Source organism: Oryctolagus cuniculus, chromosome 18 (genome assembly GCF_051225735.1).
Source record: "Oryctolagus cuniculus isolate XC-2025 breed Fujian yellow rabbit chromosome 18, ASM5122573v1, whole genome shotgun sequence".
NCBI classification, from domain to species: Eukaryota; Metazoa; Chordata; class Mammalia; order Lagomorpha; family Leporidae; genus Oryctolagus; species Oryctolagus cuniculus.
The window spans coordinates 2,723,433-2,745,773 of record NC_142884.1 but is presented as its reverse complement, the minus strand read 5'-3'; the positions used below and the strand labels follow the sequence as shown (position 1 = coordinate 2,745,773).

Here is a 22,341-nt window from a genome sequence, read left to right as displayed (position 1 = left end):
TCTCTACCTCTCATATAAAAGAACTAAAATCTTTTAAAAAATCTGGTCTTAGAATCTTTGATGAAGTAGTAGGATGTTTACTTCTCTTCAAGTGTCTCCTCATGTAATGACTATATATTGCCAGGGGAAAGTTATGAAATAATATATAAATGAACCAATAGATAGGGAAATGGGCAGCCCCTTGTCACAGGGATCAAAGTGAACACCAATGAGTGTTAGATGAACATGTGCTCATACTGTGACACTTGGAGAAAGATTCCACCCTGAACACTAGAACAGCAAACTCAATGTAAGGATCACTCAGCTGACAAATGCTGTGTGTACAGCCACCACCTTCTTTAAAAACAATGTCAAGGGACAGAACGTTAAAATAAATGAAGAGAAAGTTAAGCTGTTTCCTCACTGGCCATGGCCTATTGGAAGCCCATTTCCTTACATCAACATGGCAGTTTCTGGGAACAAGAACAATGAAAGGCCAGTGCTGGGGCTCAATAGGTTAATCCTCCCCCTGCTGTGCTGGCATCCTAGGTTCTAGTCCTGGTTGGGGCGCTGGATTCTGTCTTGGTTGCCCCTCTTCCAGTCCAGTACTCTGCTGTTGTGTGGGAGTGCATTGGAGGATGGCCCAAGCCCTTGTGCCCTGCACTCACATGGGAGACCAGGAGGAAGCACCTGGCTCCTGGCTTCAGATCAGTGAGGTGGGCCAGCTGCAGCCCGCCAGATGCGGCAGCCATTGGAGGGTGAACCAATGGCAAAAGGAAGACCTTTCTCTCTGTCTCTCTCTCTCACTTTCCACTCTGCCTGTAAAAAGGAAGTTGTGGGGCTGTAATGCATCCTGTGCTACTGTCTGAATGATTGTGTCTCTTAAACCCATATGTAAAGATCCTAAGCTGCACATACTGGTGGATGTCCAGGGGACCTCCAGGGGAGGTGATTAGGTCATGGGTGAGGGTCTTGAGGAACGGAATCCATGACCTGAAAAATGAGGCCCCTGGGAGCTTGTGACCACAACCCAATGTGAGGGCACAGTGAGAAGGCACCATCAGTGAATCCAGGCTTGAACCTGCTTGGGGACTATGGCAGCCAGCAGGACCCAGGCTCTGGAACAGGTGGCAATAACTTGATGACTTTTTCAGCCTCCTGTTTCCTGGTATTTTCTTGTAGTGACCAGTGGACTGAGACGCTTTGGGTGTGAGGCCACATTTGCTCAGACATGCCCTCTACCTTGACTCAGAGAGTGGGATGCTGGGAAGTTCTCTGCTGACCCAGGAGCCCTCTAGCCTTCTCACTTCACTCAGGACCCTTCAAAGCCAAAACATGGCTCAGACCTGTTAAGGGCACAACATGGCCAAACAGCCTCTGGCTCAGGGGAACCACAGTCCTGGAGTCTTGATGCCCAAGGGTCTAGGACATTGACACATGAGGGCTTGATGTGGCAAACTCCAAACATGTGTTTTAATTTGTGTTTTTCACTGGGAACCAAGACGCAGATGCATGACCTCAGGGCAACATGGTCCCAGGTCTCCTAGCTGGTGGAAGACAGCAAGATAAATTCCTAATATCCAAGTGCCATTAGGGTGCTAAGAAATAGTCCCATCTTAAATACTCCTGCTTCCAGTACTCAGGACTGCCTGGACCTGGACAATGGTCTGAAATACATTGCTCTCTGTTTCCACAACTGTGTGTTGGGCACCTGCTGCTTCACCCCAGCCCAGGGTAGTCAACGTGAGCTCCACCTGCACTTGCTTGCTCCACATGCCTGCATCTCTGACTGTGGTCTCTAAAGACAATTTGGCAATGCTGGCTGGTACTTTCCTTCTTCTGCTCCTGCATTTCCCACTCTCTCTGGGCAGCTTAGAGATGCTCTCCTGCATTAACCGCATGAAGCCCAGCCTACTCAAGGATGGGGATCTGATTGTTGGAGGGTTTTTCCCACTTTATTTATTTCAACATCATACAGATCTGCATGAGTTTGCTATCAAACCAAAGGCATTGAAAGGAGTATATTTTGACAGGTAAGTTTCTTATTTGTCTTTGATTATTTTAGGAAACCCAGCTCTACCTATCTCCAGATGATTTTGACAAAGAAACTGTACAGTAGGTCAACTATGCCATGAATCTCCCTGCACCTTTCCTGCCCTTATGTATCACAATGCTCAGAGTTTAAATATTGTGTATACTCCCAGTAGCCGGGGTTCCTCAAAACTGAAGAGAGAGTAACTCCTCTTGCTTACATTCTGTCTATCTTGTATTCCTGCAACTCTACCCCTTAGCCTGGAGTCCATGCTCACAGTTCTTGCTTTCCTCCATGGCTGGGTATAAACAAAGAGTGACTCAAACCCTGGCATTTGAACTGTAGCCTCATTTTGGTGGTTATCCCTGAAATGGTGTGAAGTCAAGTACTTCAGTGCCGGACGTTGGCTGATAGGATAGCAGAAGAGCCTGGAGCAAAAGTTCCCTTCCATTGGGTATCTTGCAATTGTCAGAGTTCCCTTCCCACAGGTGGTCAATGGTCTCAGCTACCACAGAGACCAAGACATCCCAAGTCTTGCCCCTAGCAGGAACAGATGCCTGCTAAGGTCCTTTCAGCTGGGAAGTTCTGGAATCCATTTACACATTTCCTGCCCGAGGTCTGTGTATCTGCAGTGCTGGAAGTTGGGCTAGGAATACAGCACTGCTCCCCTAGCTGTTTCTTATTCCCTCCATGTAGTTGCTCTCATAGTGCTGGGGACTTGAATTTCTTCTATTTTGTATTTAATAAAATGTGTGTTATTCCTGTATCCCTGGGCTTTGAATGTATCCCTGATATAATTAATGGTATGTGTTTCCAGCTATCCTTTTAGGCTGCTTCTATTTGAGGTGTTGTTTTTCTTTCTTTGGCCATCCATAAGAATTCTGCATAGGAAACAATGAATGTAATTTGGGGAAAGATGGAGAAGCATGTTTGTAAGGAAGAGCTGCAGTGTTTTTGGTTGCATGACATGCTCTGTTCCAATGTGCTGCTATGTTCTCTAGGTTTCTCTTCATGGTTCATCAATCATTAGCTGTTTTTTCCATGTCTTCCTATCCTTTCTCCTCCATGTATCTCCCAGAGGGCCCTTTAACATAACGTTGTTCTTGTTGCTGTTCTGACGGCCATGGAATTATGTTTAAATACTTCTCAGGCTGTGCTGTGGCTGCTGATGCTGGCGTTCTGCCGTGGCAGGGTTGAGGATCTGAGGAACCTAAAGCAGAGTGCTTTCCTGTACTGGTCTAGACTTGGACAGGATTGTCTGATGGCAGAGGAGAAGAGTGACTTGTCCAAAATACCAGAGAGACCTTAGGATGCTCCCCCTTGGTCTTAGAAAGATGCCTGAGGAAGCGATACCTGCATCTCAAGGCTTCCCTGAGGCCAATTACTCTTCTTCTAATTCTTTATATATAGATATCAGTGATGAATCAAAACAGGGTGGTTTTCTATTCATTTCTCTTCAGTATGGTTTTCTTATCTAACATCTCACGGTAAGTATTTGTTCTAACAATAAGCGTCAAGGTTATAGTCTTCCATTGATGGGCATTTAGGTTGACTGCATGTCTTGCCTATTGTGAATTGAGCTGCAACAAATATAGAGGTGTAGAAGACTCTATTATTTGCCAGTTTCATTTCATTCCTTTGGGTAAATTCCGAGGAGTGGGATGGCTGGAACCTTTTGCAAGGCTATCTTCAGATTTCCGAGGTATCTCAAAGCTGTCTTCTATAGTGGTTTTACAGTTTGCATTCCCATCAACAGTGCATCAGGGTACCTTTTCCCCCACATCCTAGCAGGCATTTGTTGTTTGTTGATTTCTGTATGAAAGCTGTTGTAACTAAGGTGAGGAGAAACCTTTTGTGGTTTTGATTTGCATCTCCCTAATGGCTAGTGATCCCGAGGATTTTTAATTTTCTGCAGGCCATTTGGACTTGCTTTTTGTGAGACATATCTATGTAAGTGCTTTGCCCACTCCTTGACTGGGCTCTTTGCTTGGCTATTGTTGAGTTTTTTGATCACTTAGTATATTCTGGTCATTAATCACTTATCAGTTGTATGGTTTGCAAATACTTTTCCCGTTCTATTGGTTACCTCTTTCCTTTTCTGTTTTTTTGCTGTACCGAAGCTTCTCAGTTGGAGGCAATCCCGCTTGTTAATCTTGGATTTTACTGCCTGTGCCTCTGGGGTCATTCCCAGGAACTCTGTACCTAAGCCAATGTCTGCAGGGTTTCCTCAATGCTCTCTACTAATTTGATGGCATTGGGTCCTAGATTTAGATCATTAATCATTTTGAATGGATTTTTGTATAAGGTGTATGGGAAGGGTCTTGCTTCCTATTTCTGCATGTGGAAATTCAGTGTTTCCAGCATGACTTGTTGAGGAGACTGTCCTTGATCCAGGGAATGGTTTTAGCTCCTTGGTCTAATATCAGTTGTTTGGAGATAGTTGGAATGATTTCTGGCATTTCTATGCTGTTCCATTGGTCTATCCATCTGTTTCTGTAGCAGGACCAGGCTGTTTTGATTATGACTGCCTTCTAGTATGTCTATTTTTTTTTCTTTGGCAGGCAGAGTTAGACAGTGAGAGAGAGAGAGAGAGAGAGAAAGAGAAAGCTCTTCCTTCCATTGGTTCACCCCCCAAATGGCCGCCACAGTTGGCACGCTGCACCAATCTGAAGCCAGGAGCCAGGTGCCTCCATCTGGGCTCCCATGGGGGTGAAGGGCCCAAACACTTGGGTCATCCTCCACTGCCTTCCCGGGCCACAGCAAAGAGCTGGACTGGAAGAGAAACAACTGGGACAGAATCCAGTGCCCTGACTGAGATGAGAACCCGGGGTGCAACACCACAGGTGGAGGATTAGCCTAGTGAGTGGTGGTGCTGACCCTTCTAGTATGTCTTGAAATCTGGTATTGTTATGCTTCTGGCTTTATTTTTGTTGTATCAGATGGCTTTAGCTATCCTAGGCCTCTTATGTTTCCAAATGAATTTCAGCATCATGTTTTTGAGAGCTGAGAAGTATGTTATTGGTATTTTGAATGGTATAGCACTGAATTTGAAAATTATTTCTGGAAGCATTTTGATGACATTGGTTCTCCTGATCCATGAACCTGGAAGTTTTTTCCATGTTTTTATTTCACCTTCTATTTCTTTCTTTAGAGTTTATTAATTCTCGTCGTAGAGATCATTGACTTCCTTTGTTAAATTTATCTCAAGGTATTTATTTTTTTTGTAGTTTTTGTGAATGGGATAGATTTTTTTTAACATTTATTTAATGAATATAAATTTCCTAAGTACAGCTTATGGATTACAATGGCTTCCCCCCATACCGTCCCTCCCACCCGCAACCCTCCCCTCTCCCACACCCTCTCCCCTTCCATTCACATAAAGATTCATTTTTGATTCTCTTAATATACAGAAGATCAGTTTTGTATACATTAAGTAAAGATTTCAACAGTTTGCTCCCACACAGAAACATAAAGTGAAAAATAATAGATGATCTTTTAAATGATGATGAAATCAGACCAGACCTATTGTCATGTTTAATCCCAGTGAGAGTCAAGTTGGGAATTGATAATGTTTTTTCTTTTTTTTTTTCAGAAGATCAGTTTAGTATACATTAAGTAAAGATTTCAACAGTTTGCACTCACACAGAAACACAAAGTGAAATATACTGTTTGAGTACTCATTATAGCATTAAGTCTCAATGTACAGCACATTAAGGACAGAGATCCTACATGAGGAGTAAGTGCACAGTGACTCCTGTTGTTGACTTTACCAATTGACACTCCTGTTTATGGCATCAGTAATCTCCCTATGCTCCAGTCATGAGTTTCCAAGGCTATGGAAGCCTTTTGAGTTCTCCGACTCTTATCTTGTTTAGACAAGGTCATAGTCAAAGTGGAGGTGCTCTCCTCCCTTCAGAGAAAGGTACCTCCTTCTTTGAAGACCTATTCTTTCCACTGGTATCTCACTCACAGAGATCTTTCATTTAGTTTTTTCATTTAGTTTTTTGTTTTTTTTTTTTTTTGTTGTTTTTTTTTTTTTTTTTTTTTTTTTTTTTTTTTGCCAGAGTGTCTTGGCTTTCCATGCCTGAAATTCTCTCATGGGCTTTTCTGCCAGATCGGAATGCCTTTAGGGCTGATTCTGAGGCCAGAGTGCTGTTTAGGACATCTGCCATTCTATGAGTCTGCTGAGTATCTCACTTCCCATGTTGGATCACTCTCCCCTTTATTTAATCTATCGGTTAGTATTAGCAGGCACTAGACTTGTTTATGTGCTCCCTTTGACTCTTAGTCCTTTCATTATGATCAATTGTGAACTGAGATTGATCACTTGGACTAGTGAGATGGCATTGGTACATGCCACGTTGATGGGATTGAATTGGAGTCCCCTGGTATGTTTCTAACTCTACCATTTGGGGCAAGTCAGCTTGAGCATGTCCCAAAATATACATCTATTCCCTCTCTTATTCTCACTCTTATGTTTAACAGGGATCACATTTCAGTTAAATTTCAACACTTAAGAATAACTGTGTATTAATTGCAGAATTAAACCAGTCATATTAAGTAGAACAGACAAAAAAAACTACTAAGAGGGATAATGTATTAAGTTGTTCATTAACAGTCAGGGCTATGCTGATCAAGTCACCATTTCTCATAGTGTCCATTTCACTTCAACAGGTTTCCTTTTTGGTGTTCAGTCAGTTGTCACCGATCAGGGAGAACATATGGTATTTGTCCCTTTAGGACTGGCTTATTTCACTCAGCATGATGTGTTCCAGATTCCTCTATTTTGTAGCAAATGACTGGATTTTGTTGTTTCTTACTGCGGTATAGTATTCTAAAGAGTACATATCCCATAATTTCTTTATCCAGTCTATCGTTGATGGGCATTTTGGTTGGTTCCAGGTCTTGGCTATTGTGAATTGTGCTGCAATAAACATTAGGGTGCAGACCGCGTTTTTGTTTGCCAATTTAAATTCCTTTGGGTATATTCCAAGGAGTGGGATGGCTGGGTAAAATGGAAGGGATCTATTCAGGTTTCTGAGTAATGTCCAGACTGACTTCCATAGTGGCTTTGACCAGTTTGCATTCCCACCAACAGTGGGTTAGTGTCCCTTTTTCCCCACATCCTCACCAGCAGGTGTTTTTGGTAGATTTCTGTATGTGAGCCATTCTAAGCGGGGTGAGGTGAAACCTCATTGTGGTTTTGATTTGCATTTCCCTGATTGCTAGTGATCTTGAACATTTTTTTCATGTGCCTGTTGGCCATTTGGATGTCCTCTTTTGAAAAATGTCTGTTGAGGTCCTTGGCCCATCTCTTAAGTGGGTTGTTTGTTTTGTTTTTGTGGAATTTCTTGATCTCTTTGTAGATTCTGGTTATTAACCCTTTATCTGTTGCATAGTTTGCAAATATTTTTTCCCATTCTTTCGGTTTCCTCTTCACTTTCCTGACTGTTTCTTTTGCAGTATAGAAACTTCTCAATTTGATGCAATCCCAATAGTTGATTTTGGCTTTGACTGCCTGTGCCTCCCGGGTCTTTTCCAGAAACTCTTTGCCTGTGCCAATATCTTGAAGGGTTTCTCCAATGTTCTCTAATAACTTGATGGTGTCAGGTTGTAGATTTAGGTCTTTAATCCACGTTGAGTGGATTTGTGTGTAAGGTGTAAGGTAGGGGTCTTGCTTCATGCTTCTGCACATGGAAATCCAGTTTTCCCAGCACCATTTATTGAATAGACTGTCCTTGCTCCAGGAATTGATTTTAGATCCTTGATCTAATGTAAGTTGGCTGTAGATGTTTGGGTTGATTTCTGGTGTTTCAATTCTGTTCCATTGGTCTATCCATCTGTTTCTGTACCAGTACCATGCTGTTTTGATTACCACTGCCCTGTAGTATGTCCTGAAATCTGGTATTGTGATGACTCTGGCTTTGTTATGTTGTACAAGATTGCTTTAGCTATTCGAGGTCTCTTGTGCCTCCATATGAATGGGCTATATCTTAAAAGTTCTTTCTTTGCCATGGCATTGTCTGTGGGTAAAGGCTGCTGTTTTTTGTGTATTTTTATATCCTGCTATTTTAGCAAACTCTTTTATGAGTTCCAGTAGTCTCTTAGTGGAGTCTTTTGGTTCCACTATATGTATAACCCTATCATGTACAAACAGGGATTGTTTGACTTCATCCTTACTGATCTGAATCCCTATGATGTTTTTTCTTCCCTCATGGCTGTGGCTAAAACTGAATCCCTTTGATTTGGTTTCCTGCCTGATGGCTTTGGGTACAACTGCCAGGATTATTTTGAACAGCAATGGAGCAAGTGGGCATCCTTGTCTGGTTCTGGATCTCAGTGGGAATACTTCCAGTTTTCCCCCTTCAACAGGATGCTGGCCTTGGGTTTGTCATAAATGACCTTAATTATGTTAAGGAATGTTCCTTCTAGAGCAAATTTGTTTAGCGTTATCATAAGGAAAAGAAGTATTTTTAAGGCAGTTTTACTGCACTTTTAAAAGTAATTCCACTGACACATTTACCTTTAATGTGAGGGTCAGAGGATATCAAACATTTTCTCCAATTCATAATTATCATAGTGCATCTGGTAAAGACATTTCTCCTTTTGTGAGTTTTAATTATTTTCCACAATGCCCCCAACACTGCATTGATTTTCTTGGAATGAATGACTTGAGTGTACAGCAGATGTTTCCAAAGAACAAGGTATGAACTTGTTTGTGATGTCCAGGTATGCTTTCTTGTAGGTTACAACCTAAAAGTTACCAGTACCTTCTGGCCTTTATATTTGCCATTGAAGAGGTCAACAGGAGCCCACACCTGTTACCCAACGTGTCCCTGGGATTTGATCTCTACAACGCCATCCATAGTGAATGGAAGACCCTGGAGAGCACCCTGACCTGGTTGTCTGCCGTGGGCAAGGCCATTCCTAATTACACCTGTGTGAGGAAGAGCAAGTCTGTGGCAGTCATTACAGGAAACACAGGGGCAATTTCAGCACAGATAGGGACACTGTTGGAACTCTACAAATTCCCTCAGGTAAGGGGAGAAATACATCTTTTCTCTTCAGGTGCCTTCTTAGGTGGCTTAAAGTGTAAAAGAAGTGAATGGATTTATGTATTTTTAAAAATATTTATTTATTTATTTGAAAGTCAGAGTTTCAGAGAGAGGAGAGCCTGAGAGAGAGAGAAGTCTTCCAGCTGCTGGTTCACTCCCCAATTGGCCACAACAGCTAGAGCTGTACTGATCTGAAGCCAGAAGCTTCTTCTGGGTTTCCCAAATGGATGCAGGGGCCCAAGGACTGGTCCATCTTCTACTGCTTTCCCAGGCCATAGCAGAGAGCTGCATAAGAAGTGGAGCAGCTGGGTCTTGAGCGCTTCAGGCCAGGGCATTAACCTCCTGCGTCACAAGCTGGCCCCGCTTTATGTATTTTTATAGAGACAGAATATAAACTTTCTATGTGTGTGTGTGTGTCTTCATTAGACTTTTCTTTTTAAAGATGTATTTATTTGAAAGGCAGAGGTACAGAAAGAGTGAGAGAGAGAGATAGTCTTTAGTCTATGGATTCACTGCCCAAATGGCCACAACAGTGAGGGTGGTGGCAGACTGAAGCCAGGAGGCAGGAGCTTTTTTTGGGTCACCCACATGGGTGGCAGGGACCCAAGGACATGGCCCATCTTCCACTGCTTTCCCAGGCACATTAACAGGGAGCTGGTTCAGATGTGGAGCAGCCAGGAACCAAATGTTTCTGTTGGAGAGGAGGTTATGGGTAAATGGCAGTAAGAAATAATTGGCTCTGCACTGTGATACCTTGAAGTGCTGAGCTGCAAAGCTCTCTCAGTCTTCCAGAGAGCCCTCACAGGGGGAGTGAAGTCCTGTAAGTTGATTTCCAACACTTCCTCCAATCAATATCCAGCAATAACTGTGAAATAAATTCAGAGCAAAGTGTGTGCATGGAGTGTGGTGCTTCCCTGCAATAATTCCGAGGTCTTGCCTCTGCAGAACTCATTTGAGATCAAATCTTCATTTTCACTCTAGCTCACCTATGGTCCTTTTGATCAAATTCTGGGAGAAAATCATCAGTTTACCTACCAGATGGCTCCCAGGGAATCCTCTCTGGCCGTGGGCATGGTGTCCTTGATGCTGCACTTCCACTGGACCTGGGTGGGGTTGGTCATCTCTGAGGACACCAGGGGCATTCAATTCCTGTGGGATATAAGAGATGAAATGAACAAGAATGAGATCTGTGAGGCCTTTGTGGAAATGCTCTCTGTCACAGACAGGATGTATTCATCACTTGACTGGCACTACCACTTTCGAATCCTGGAATCAACTGCAAACGTGGTGGTCATTTATGGTGACACAAACTCATTAATGGGGCTGAGCTTCTCAAAATATGGACTCCTTGTGACTTGGAAAGTGTGGATCACGACATCACAATGGGATTTCATCACCAGTGAGAATGAGATCATGATGGACACATTCCATGGGACTTTGAGCTTTTCACACTCCCTTGATGAAATCCCTGGTTTCAAGCATTTTCTCAAGACAGTGAATCCATCTAAGTACCCAGAAGACTTTTACCTCACTAAATTTTGGTTTCTCTATTTCCCCTGCTCGATTTCAAAGTCTGACTGTGAGATGTTGCGGGGCTGTCCCGTGAATGCCTCTCTGGAGGATCTTCCAGTGCACGTCTTTGACATGAGCATGTCTGAAGGGAGTTACCACATCTACAATGCCGTGTACGCTGTGGCCCACACCCTTCATGAAATGCTTCTTCAGTGGGTAGAGGTGCAGCCAGTGTGGAATGGAGATGGGTTGACGATGTATCCCTGGCAGGTACTGTGTCTTCTCCAGGCAGCTTTTCCTTGTTCCTTGAGAGCATGTACAGCACAGAGGCTTTGCTCATACATAGGCACGTGGTGAACTGCTTTTCCATGTTGCTTGTGGACTTCTCATGGCACAGCAGCTATGCTCATACTTAGCCACGTGGTGAATTGCTTTATTTTTCTTGGGATAACAGAGGTCTCTGTGGTTACAAAATGTGTAACCCAAGTGGCCAATGTTCCCTGGCATTTTCAGTGTGACACATCTGAATCTCTTCCAGGAATGAGGAATTTTACACTGAATGGCATTACAGTAGCTGGGAAGCCAGTCTGTTCATGACAACATTTGCCAGGCATCAGCAAGGCTAATAAACAAAACTGACCAAGGAATTCTGCAAGTGTTTTAGGCAGTAAATGTTATGATTTAATTTTTCACAGAAGGTGAAAGCTCTAAGTACGTGGGTGATGATGATTTAACTTTATTGTAGAGATGTTTCTGAATTCCATGTACAGCGATCATATTCATGTTTCCTAGTATTGACTGGGGAGTTTAAAGAACAAAACTTTGATGCCAAACAGTGCTGGTGGCTGATGTGTATGACCAAGTTGCCAGCAGGGTTGATTTCCTCTGAAGACTGCCTCCTTGACTTGTAGATGGTTCTGATACACATGTGTCCTCATAGGGTCTTCCCTGTGTGTGCACTGCATCCAGACTTCCTCTTCTCAGAGGAGGCCAGCCAGACTGCATTTTGGCGCCCGCCCCAGTGACATCATTTTCACTTCATAAGTACTCAAAGAGCAAGGTTACATAGACACTCAAAATTCTGTGGTTCTGGAGTTAAGGATAGCAATATAGGAAAGGTTAGGGATCATTTTAATTCTGTGATATTTCCAGTATCACACTGTGTATTATAATAGACAATAGGACACAATATGCAGTATATAATGTGCGTTATACATAGTCTCTTTAACCATGTGCTATAAATGTATTATCTCATTTGAATAATTATAAATTTAACATTTTTTAAACAGTAACAATTTAAAGAAAGAATTCTGATGAGCTTCAATAGTATGACTCTAATCTGAGATTCCTCTATCTAAATTGAGTACACTGTTATGTAAGGGTGCTTTTTTGTTTTTAAGCTTAACTCCTTTCTGAAGAACATCAAATTTGACAACAGTGTTGGTGATGAAGTGAATCTGGATCAGGAACGAGTTTCTAGGAAAGACTATGACATTCTCAACTACTGGAATTTCCCTCAAGGCCTTCAACTCCAGGTGAAGGTTGGAAAGTTTTCACCATGGGCTCCACATGGTCACCGTCTTTCCATATCTGAGGAGATGATAGAGTGGAATGTGGAGTTTAAAGAGGTTGGTTCTGCAGTTTTGAATGGTGGGTTTGTATCTACACATATCAATCAGAGCTCACCCTGACTGTGAATTCTGGCCCTCTCGGCAGGAGGAGGACCACACTGTTGGATGTTGGCTTGTACTTTACACTTAGTTTTTCCTTAGTCTGATGAAGTCCACTGGATTTTAAGGCAGATGTTTCCAGTTTTGATAAGCTGCATGTCAGACAATGGAGCAGGACACGCAGTCCCTGAATGAAATGTAATGACTTGTAGTCTCCCTAGATGTCCTGGAATTGCTCAGTTGTAACATAGGATAGCATTTGTGACACCTTTAAGACTTCTCTGATTTCATTTAGAATCCCCGCTCTGTGTGCAGTGAGAGCTGTGGCCCAGGATTCAGGAAAACCCACCAGGACGGACAGGCTGCTTGTTGCTTCGACTGCACCCCATGTCCAGAGAATGAGATTTCTAATGAGACAGGTACACAATTCAAAAGATTTCATTTTGGTTGAGCTAAAATTTAATGAGACTTGGGGCTACAATATTGGACCTGAAAACATTAAATACAGTGTTGCTTTCTGGCTGGGTCTTGTGGTACAAGAACTTGGAGTAGGCTATGTGCTGTTGCCTTTGGTTTCTCTCTGCCCTGTGACAACCTTGTGCCTTTATCTCCTCTCACTCATATTGGACGTGTGAAGAATGCAAAGGACTGCTAAATCTGTCTTGTCCATCCCTGTCCCCCCCCATATGACAATTTCAGGCAGCTGGGTATAAATACTCCTGATTCTGTTCATTTGGATCCTTTTTTCTTGGAGTCTACTTGGCACCAGTCACAATTTCCCTTACAACAGATTTTCATAGTTCACAGAGAATACATGCATACTCTCGATAATGGGAAAATACTACTTAATCTGCTCATCATTATGTTATTAAAGCTTAAAATGTAAGGGTTTTCCTTTGGAGTTATGGAAAAATATCCCATTCTTCATTCTCTCTTCAGAGAACAAACAATAAAAAAGGAAGGGTGGCACTGTGGCATGTTGAAACCCTGGTGTAAAGTGCCAGAACTCCATATGGGTGCTTGTTCTAGTCCTGGCTGCTCCTTTTCAGATAAAGCTTTTGCCTATGACTTGGAATAGGAATAGAAGATGGCCCAAGTCCCAAGGTCTTTGCACCCATATGGGAATCCCTGAAGAAGCTCCTTGCTCCTGATTTCAGATCGGTGCAGCTCCAGCTGTTGCGGCCATCTGGTTGTGAAAGAGCCAATGGAAGTCCTCTCTCTCTGTATCTACCTCTCTCTGTAACTGTCTTTCAACTAAATACAATAAAGTGAAAAAAAAGAGAAAAAAAATCTGTATACAGTGAAGTAAATATGGAGATCACGGGAACTACATACTATAGATTCCCCGGCTTGTAAATGTAAGAATTATTTAAAGTGTAGTTTTTCCCTTATCAGTTAAAGCACACAGAAGATAGAATACACATTTTATCACTATTATTTAATATTTTTCCAGAAAATCTATATAATACAATCACTATAGAGAAAGGGAGCAGGAATCCCAATTACAAGATGATAAAATTACCATTTTGCAAATCTATACATGGTGACTGAAGCTAATGGCAATTGGAATTAGCACTAGAGACCACTTAGGTTTATTTTTCTTTTTTTTTGATATGCAGAGTCGACAGTGAGAGAGAGAGACAGAGAGAAAGGTCTTCCTTTGCCGTTGGTTCACCCTCCAATGGCTGCCGCAGCTGGCACGGTGTGGCCAGCGCACCACGCTGATCTGAAGCCAGGAGCCAGGTGCTTATCCTGGTCTCCCATGCGGGTGCTGGGCCCAAGGACTTGGGCCATCCTTCACTGCACTCCCTGGCCACAGCAGAGAGCTGGCCTGGAAGAGGGGCAACCGGGACAGAATCCGCCGCCCCAACCAGGACTAGAACCCAGTGTGCCGGTGCCCCAAGGTGGAGGATTAGCCTATTGAGCCACTGTCCCGGCCCACTGAGGTTTCCATTTACTCAATCAGTATATACAAACAGTTTCATATTATATGAGTAATATATTTGATTTTAAATATAGAAGAAAAATTCTTCTATTGATATAACAATAAAACTATAGTTATTTTCAGAATGAAATTGATTGCTCAAATTTGCTAGTGTTTGATTGTAAAAGAGGAGTTGATTAAATGAACACTACAAGCCTTAATGGAAGAAATTAAAGAAATAGGTGTAGATGGTGGTTTTGTTTTCATATAAAAACTCCACATTTCAAAATGAAAATTAATTATAATGGGGGAAATGCACACTTTATTACCATAATCAAGCTAGAGAGTAAGAGTGAGACAGAGAGATTTAAAATTTTTCATTGATTAATTTACTTATTTGAACAGCAGACTTTTGTGTGGATGAGAAAAGTGAGAAAGAGAGAGAGAAAGAGAGAGAGAGAGAGAGACAGAGAGAGAGAGAAATAGCAGTCTTCGTTCAGCTGGTTTAATCCCCAAGTGATCCCAATGACCCAGACTGGTTTATGCTGAACCAGGAATCCAGAAGCACATCTGAGTCTCAACTTTGGGGCCAAGAGCTTGAGCCATCCTCTGCTGCTTTCCCAGGTCTATCAGCAATGAGCAGAATCTGAAGTGGAGCAGACAGGACTTGAACTGGTGCCCTGATATGGGATGCTGGGCTCGTAGGCAGCAGCTTAACCTGCCATGAACACCAAACCGGAAGACTTAGAAATATTTCCCATGTAATCTTTCATTAGGTGGTGTCTTAATAGGGCAACACAGCTAAATATGAATATTTTGGGTGCCAGGAGTGAGTGCAGAGAATCACTGCAGCCTAATAATGCCCTGCCTGTCTCACCAGATGTGGAGCAGTGTGTGCGCTGTCTAGACGACCAGTACCCAAATCCTGCACGAGATCGGTGCCTGCCCAAGGTCATGGTGTTCCTGGCCTATGAAGACCCGTTAGGAGCAGCACTGGCCGGGCTGGCTCTTGGCTTCTCTGTGCTCACTGCTCTGGTACTTGGGGTGTTTGTGAAGCACAGAAACACTCCCCTAGTCAAGGCCAATAACCGCAACCTCAGCTACACCCTGCTCGCCTCCCTGTGTCTGTGCTTCCTCTGCTCCCTGCTTTTCCTTGGCCGCCCCAACACAGCCACCTGCATCCTCCAGCAGACCACGTTTGCCATCGTGTTCACAGTGGCTGTGTCCACCGTCTTGGCTAAAACCATCACCGTGGTCCTGGCTTTCAAGGCCACAGCACCAGGGAAGAGGATGAGGCAGTGGTTGGTGTCAGGCGCACCCAACTCTGTCATTCCCATCTGCTCCCTCCTCCAAGTGATGCTCTGTGGAATCTGGCTGGGAACGTGTCCTCCCTTCATTGACACAGACACACATGCTGAGCCTCAGCAGCTCCTGGTCCTGTGCAACAAGGGCTCTGCCACTCTCTTCTACCTCGTGCTGGGATACCTGGGGTCCCTGGCTCTGGGCAGCTTCTCAGTGGCTTTCTTGGCCAGGAGTCTGCCTGATACATTCAATGAAGCCAAATACTTGACGTTCAGCATGCTGGTGTTCTGCAGTGTGTGGGTGACCTTCATTCCTGTGTATCATAGCACCAAGGGGAAGGTCATGGTGGCTGTGGAGGTCTTCTCCATCTTGGCCTCCAGTGCGGGACTCCTGGGCTGCATCTTTGCCCCCAAGTGCTACATCCTTCTGGTGCGGCCGAACAGGAATGTTTTACGAGGAATAAAGGAGAAAGCCAGGTCTAGGGGACCATAAGCAGACTGTGCATTAACTCACAGGTTTTATAAAATGAAAGCAAGGGCTAAATCTAACCACAGCACTCTGGTACGCAGGACTGAGGTAGAGCAGAATACTGCACCTTCTCATTGGACACGAGGCTCCCCTTTCTTTCTGTAACAGCTCAGGACACTCCAGCCTTCTTTCTGTTTATCCTAAAAACATGTAAGTTTTTTCTTTTTGACTGTGTTAATGTAATTTTAATATCATAACTAAAATTTCTAGTTCTTGTCACATAAATTACTTTTCCAGTGCTTTTACTGTACAGGTTTTAATTGCACAATATATTTTGATATGGCTGTAAAGGTGAACTAATGACTAGAGTCAAATAAACTCACATATGCATCATTTGTGTAGTTGTATTTTCCTGTGTGTGCACCACTAAAGCAGCTAAAAGTTGCACTACTAACACATTTCCGGTATAGAGTACTATTAGCTGTAGTCATCCTGTGTGCATCAGACTTACCCATTTCGCTCACTACATATTTGAAACCTCTGACCTATTTTCCACACTCCTTCTCGTGACCTCAGGATCCACAGGACCACTATGCTATTTGAGACAACACAGATAAATGTGGTTGAGTACAGGAAATTGGACCATGCCATTATGAGGCCTGATGTGTCCAAAATCTGCAGTGTAGACCAGGAGGCTCAGAACTCAGGAAGGCCAAGGCTGCAGGCCTTGTCTAGTGTGCTGCTGATGAGCCAGGAAGGGCTGAAGTCATCCATGAGAATGCTGAGCTGCCTGCTGCACAGCCTCCTGTCTTGGTTTTCAATTCAGATCTTCCACTGACTACAGGAGACGCAGCCAGAGTAGCAAGGGAAATGTTCTTTGCTCAAAGTCCATCAACTTCAACACTCATCTCATCTAAAACACCCGACCAGAAACCCCAGAGTAATATTGATCAAATGTCTGGGTACTCTAAGGTCCAGTAAATATGACACATCAAATGAGAAATCACATATTTTCTTACTCAGCAGGGTCAAAATCCACTAACTTGATTTACCATGTACAGGGATAGCAGAGAACATTGCACTGCAGGTACATATCTGTGCTAGGCTGACCAGGAAAATGAGTAGAGGAATGGTCTTTCTAGGTGCATCAAACACCTCTCCCCAAAGAACAGAATCACAAGAGCATGGTCTCACTGCAATTTTGCAAAATGCAAAGGGAAGAGATGGGAGATGCTCCTGGGAAGATGGAACAAACTGATATTTCCTACTGGGCTACGTTCAGGCGCTTGGATTCTCTTCTGTGGTGGATGGAAAGTGTGAAGACTGTGAGTCAGGCACATTCATTATACATTAACATCATATTGGGGACAGAATGAAGGTTGGGGAAAGGGAACTGAATGTGCCAAAGGGCCAGTCAGGTTTTCTGGCTCTGTCTCTGGCAACTATAGACCTCTTTATGCCACAGATACTGGGGTCTCATCTCTGAAGCCAATTTCACTCCACATCATTTCATCAAAATCCAGGGGCTTTCACTGTCATACACTAGGTTAATCTTCCACCTGCGAAACCGGCATCACATATGGGTGCTTGTTCCAGTCCCAGTTGTTCCACTTCCTATGCAGCTCTCTGCTATGGCCAGTGAAGGTTGCAGAGGATGGCCCATGTGCTTCAGCCCCTGCACTCATGCAGGAGACCTGGAAGAAGCTCCTGGCTCCTGGCTCCTGGCTTCTGATTGGCTCTGCTCCGGAGTATGGCCATTTGTGGAGTGAACCAAAGGATGGAAGACCTTTCTCTCTGTTTCTCCTTCTCACTCTATGTAAATCTACCTCTCAAATAACTAACTAAATAAATGTCTTAAAAAAATGAGTGGAGTGGTCAGGGCTCGAACGGGCACCCATATTGGATGCCAGCATGACACATGATTGCTTAACCTGCTATACCACAATGGCAGCCCCTCAATTTTCTTAATGCAATTGCTACTAATTGCCAGAAAAGAAACAGTGGAGGCACAATAGGATCTTCCATCTCCAAGCAAGAAAATGCTTAAAACTCTTTTAGTAGAAAAATTGGGGAGTTCGAGAAATAAGAAATATATTTGGAAAAGTAAAAGCATTACTACAAGCAGAAAACTATAAACACAAAGACAAAGTGGAAACTTATGATACTTCCGATAATTCCACACTTCCCCCTGTCTGAGAAAGCACTAAATAGAAAGGGTAGAAAGAGCTACAGCAAGTCCTTGACCAGAGAAGAAAAAGGAAAGGAGAAAGCTAATGATTACTAACAGGGGGCTGTACCACTATCACCAGGACACATCCTGCTTAATAGTCAGTGGGGAGGCTCTTCAAGGAGGAGGGAAGGCAGAGTGAAGCATATCTTTATCCATAGCTTTTAAGTCTGTTCACTAAGTCATCCCTTCCTAGAGTCTTTGTTATATAAGGAAAATGCTTTCTTTGGATTGAAAAACAACTCTGAAAGGGTTTGTGTCTGTACACACATGTGTCTGTTCATTTAGCAGACATGTGGACATGTTTGCCAGCTGTTTGCTGAAAGGCAGAGAACAATTCACCCCAGTAGCACGGAGTGAGCTTGATGTCCAATCTTGATGTATCATTTCTTTTTTTTTTATCTTTTATTTAATGAATATAAATTTCCAAAGTACGACTCATGTGTTACAATGGCTTCCCCCCCCATACCGTCCCTCCCACCCACAACCCTCCCCTTTCCCACTCCCTCTCCCCTTCCATTCACATCAAGATTCATTTTCGATTATCTTAATATACAGAAGATCAGCTTAGTATACCTTAAGTAAGTATTTCAACAGTTTGCTCCCACACAGAAACATAAAGTGAAAAATAATAGATGATTTTTTTTTAATTTTTTTTTATCTTTTATTTAATGAATATAAATTTCCAAAGTACGACTCATGTGTTACAATGGCTTCCCGCCCCATACCGTCCCTCCCACCCACAACCCTCCCCTTTCCCACTCCCTCTCCCCTTCCATTCACATCAAGATTCATTTTCGATTATCTTAATATACAGAAGATCAGCTTAGTATACCTTAAGTAAGTATTTCAACAGTTTGCTCCCACACAAAAACATAAAGTGAAAAATAATAGATGATTTTTTTAAGTGATGATGAAATCAGATCAGACCTATTGTCATGTTTAATCCCAGTGAGAGTCAAGTTGGGAATTGATAATTTCTTTCTTTTTCTTTTTCTTTTTTCTTTTTTTTTTTTTTAACAGAAGATCAGTTTAGTGTACATTAAGTAAAGATTTCAGTCGTTTGCACCCCCATAGAAACACAAAGTGAAATATACTGTTTGAGTACTCGTTATAGCATTAAGCCTCAGTGTACAGCACGTTAAGGACAGAGATCCTACATGAGGAGTAAGTGCACAGTGACTCCTGTTGTTGACTTTACCAATTGACACTCCTGTCTATGGCATCAGTAATCTCCCTATTCACCAGTTATGAGTTTCCAAGGCTATGGAAGCCCCTTGAGTTCTCCGACTCTTATCTTGTTTAGACACGGTCATAGTCAAAGTGGAGGTTCTCTCCTCCCTTCAGAGAAAGGCACCTCCCTCTTTGAAGACCTGTTCTTTCCACTGGGATCTCACTCACAGAGATCTTTTTGCCAGAGTGTCTTGGCTTTCCATGCCTGAAATACTCTCATGGGCTTTTCAGCCAGATCCGAGTGCCTTTAGGGCTGATTCTGAGGCCAGAGTGCTATTTAGGACATCCGCCATTCTATGAGTCTGCTGAGTATCTCACTTCCCATGTTGGATCACTCTCCCCTTTATTTATTCTATCGGTTGGTGTTAGCAGATACTAGACTTGTTTATGTGCTCCCTTTGACTCTTAGTCCTTTCATTATGATCAATTGTGAACTGAAATTGATCACTTGGAGTAGTGAGATGGCATTGGCACATGCCACCTTGATGGGATTGAATTGGAATCCCCTGGTATGTTTCCAACTCTACCAATTCAATCTTGATGTATCATTTCATCCTGTACTTAAGACAACCAAAATCCTCCACAAATCTTGATCCTAGGTTTGGGTCAGGCCAAACATAAGGTGACTCCGTTATATAACATTATCCCATAAACTGAGAAATTGCTCTTTGAAAGAAGGTAGAGGAGTGACTGATGCTTTGGCATGGTTTTCGGGTTGCCACCTGCAGTGCTGCCATCCCATATGCTCACCAGCTCGAGTCCCAGCTGCTTCTCTTGTGATCTTGCTTGCTTCTATGGCTGGGAAATCAGTGGAGGATGGCCCTAGTGCTTGTGCCACTGCACCATGTGGGAGACCTGGGGAAGCTCCTGTATTCAGATCAGCTCAGGTATGGCCATTACAATGTCTGGAGTGGATGTGGGAGACTGGGAAGAAGCACCTGGCTCATGGCTTGTAACTGGCAAAGCTCCAGCCATTGCAGCCATTTGAGGTGTGAACCAACAGAGGAAAGACATCTCTCTCTCTCTCCCTCCCTCTCTCAATCTCTCTCTCTCCCTCCTTGATCTCTCTACTGTCTGTATCTCTACCTCTCATATAAAAGAACTAAAATCTTTTAAAAAATCTGGTCTTAGAATCTTTGATGAAGTAGTAGGATATTTACATCTCTTGAAGTGTCTCCTCACAGAATGACTATATATTGCCAGGGGAAAGTTATGAAATAATACATAAGTGAACCAATAGATAGGGAAATGGGCAGCCCCTTTTCACAGGGATCAAAGTGAACACCAATGAGTGTTAGGTGAACATGTGCTGATACTGTGACACTCGGAGAAAGATTCCAGCCCTGAACACTAGAACAGCAAATTCAACGTAAGGATCACTCAGCTGACAAACGGTGTGTGTACAGCCACCGCCTTCTTTAAAAACAATGTCAAGGGACAGAACATTAAAATAAATGAAGAGAAAGTTATGCTGCTTTCCTCATTGGCCATGGCCTCTTGGAAGCCCATTTCCTTACATCAACATGGCAGTTTCCAGGAACAAGAACAATGAGAGGCTGGTGCCGTGGCTCAATAGGCTAACCCTCCACCTGCAGAGCTGGCACACTGGGTTCTAGTCCCAGTCCGGGTCCTGGTTTCTGTCCTGGTTGCCGCTCTTCCAGTCCAGCTCTCTGCTGTGGCCCAGGAGTGCAGTGGAGGGTGGCCTAAGTGCTTGGGCCCTGCCCCTGCATGGGAGACCAGAAGGAAGCACCTGGCTCCTGGCTTCATATCAGCACAGTGTGCCAGCCACAGCAACCCCTGGAGGTTGAACCAACAGCAAAGGAAGACCTTTCTCTCTGTATCTCTCTCTCACTGTACACTGCCTGTCAAAAAAAAAAAAAAGAACAATGAGGATTGTCGTGGGGCTGCAATGCATCCTGTGCTACTGTCTGAATCATTGTGTCCCTCAAACCCATATGTAAAAATCCTAAGCTGCACATACTGGTGGATGTCCAGGGGACCTCCTGGAGAGGTGATTTGGTCATGGGTGAGGGTGAAGAATGGAATCCATGGCCTGAAAAACCAGGCCTCTGGGAGCTTGTGACCCCGACCCAGTGTGAGGGCACAGTGAGAAGGCACCATCAGTGAATCCAGGCTCGAGCCTGCTTGGGAACTATGGCAGCCAGCAGGACCCAGGCTCTGGAACAGGTGGCAATAACTTGCTGACTTTTTCAGCTTCCTGTTTCTTGGTATTTTCTTATAGTGACCAGTGGACTGAGACACTTAGGGTGTGAGGCCACATTGGCTCAGACATGCCCCCTACCCTGACTCAGAGAGTGGGATGCTGGGAAGTTCTCTGCTGACCCAGGAGCCCTCTGGCCTTCTCACTTCACTCAGGACCCTTCAAAGCCATCACATGGCTTGGACCTGTTAAGGGCACAACATGGTCAAACAGCCTCTGGCTCAGGGGAACCACAGTCCTGGAGTCTTGATGCCCAAGGGTTTAATTATATTGACACATGAGGGCGTAATGTGGCAAACTCCAAACATGTTTTTAAATTTATGTTTTTCACTCAAAACCGAGACGCAGATGCATGACCTCGGGGCAACATGGTCCCAGGTCTCCTAGCTGGTGGAAGTCAGCAAGATGAATTCCTAATATCCAAGTGCCATTGATGTGCTAAGAAATAGTCCCATCTTAAATATCGCTGCTTCCTGTACTCAGGACTGCACGGACCTAGACAATGGTCTGAGACACATTGCTCTCTGTTTCCACAGCTGTGAGTTGGGCACCTGCTGCTTCATTCCTGCCCAGGATAGTCAACGTGAGCTCCACCTGCACCTGTTTGCTCCACTTGCCTGCATTTCTGACTGTGGTCTCTAAAGACAGTTTGGGCATGCTGGCTGGTACTTTCCTTCTTCTGCTCCTGCATTTCCCACTCTCTCTGGGCAGCTTGGAC

General features: G+C 43.7%; 1 protein-coding gene across 2 annotated transcripts; it reads left to right on the top strand.

Annotated features, from left to right (window-relative positions):
* Positions 1-74: 74 nt before the first annotated feature.
* On the top strand, positions 75-16,332 carry LOC100343264 (vomeronasal type-2 receptor 116). Of its 2 annotated transcripts, XM_089319919.1 has the most exons (6): positions 75-2,012; positions 8,757-9,048; positions 10,048-10,848; positions 11,979-12,206; positions 12,544-12,667; positions 15,053-16,332. In XM_089319919.1, the coding sequence occupies exons 1-6, from the start codon at positions 1,753-1,755 to the stop codon at positions 15,964-15,966; spliced, it is 2,619 nt and encodes an 872-aa protein (XP_089176045.1). In that variant the 5' UTR covers positions 75-1,752; the 3' UTR covers positions 15,967-16,332. The 2 variants fall into 2 exon arrangements, with proteins under 2 accessions (XP_089176045.1, XP_089176046.1); XM_089319920.1 differs by lacking the exon at positions 10,048-10,848.
* Positions 16,333-22,341: the final 6,009 nt, after the last annotated feature.

Coding starts and splice junctions, on each gene's coding strand:
- LOC100343264 (XM_089319919.1), top strand. CDS start 1,753: ATGCCTGCATCTCTGACTGTGGTCTCTAAAGACAATTTGGCAATGCTG. Junction 9,049..10,047: donor AACTCTACAAATTCCCTCAG/GTAAGGGGAGAA, acceptor TTTTCACTCTAG/CTCACCTATGGTCCTTTTGA. Junction 10,849..11,978: donor TGACGATGTATCCCTGGCAG/GTACTGTGTCTT, acceptor TTTGTTTTTAAG/CTTAACTCCTTTCTGAAGAA.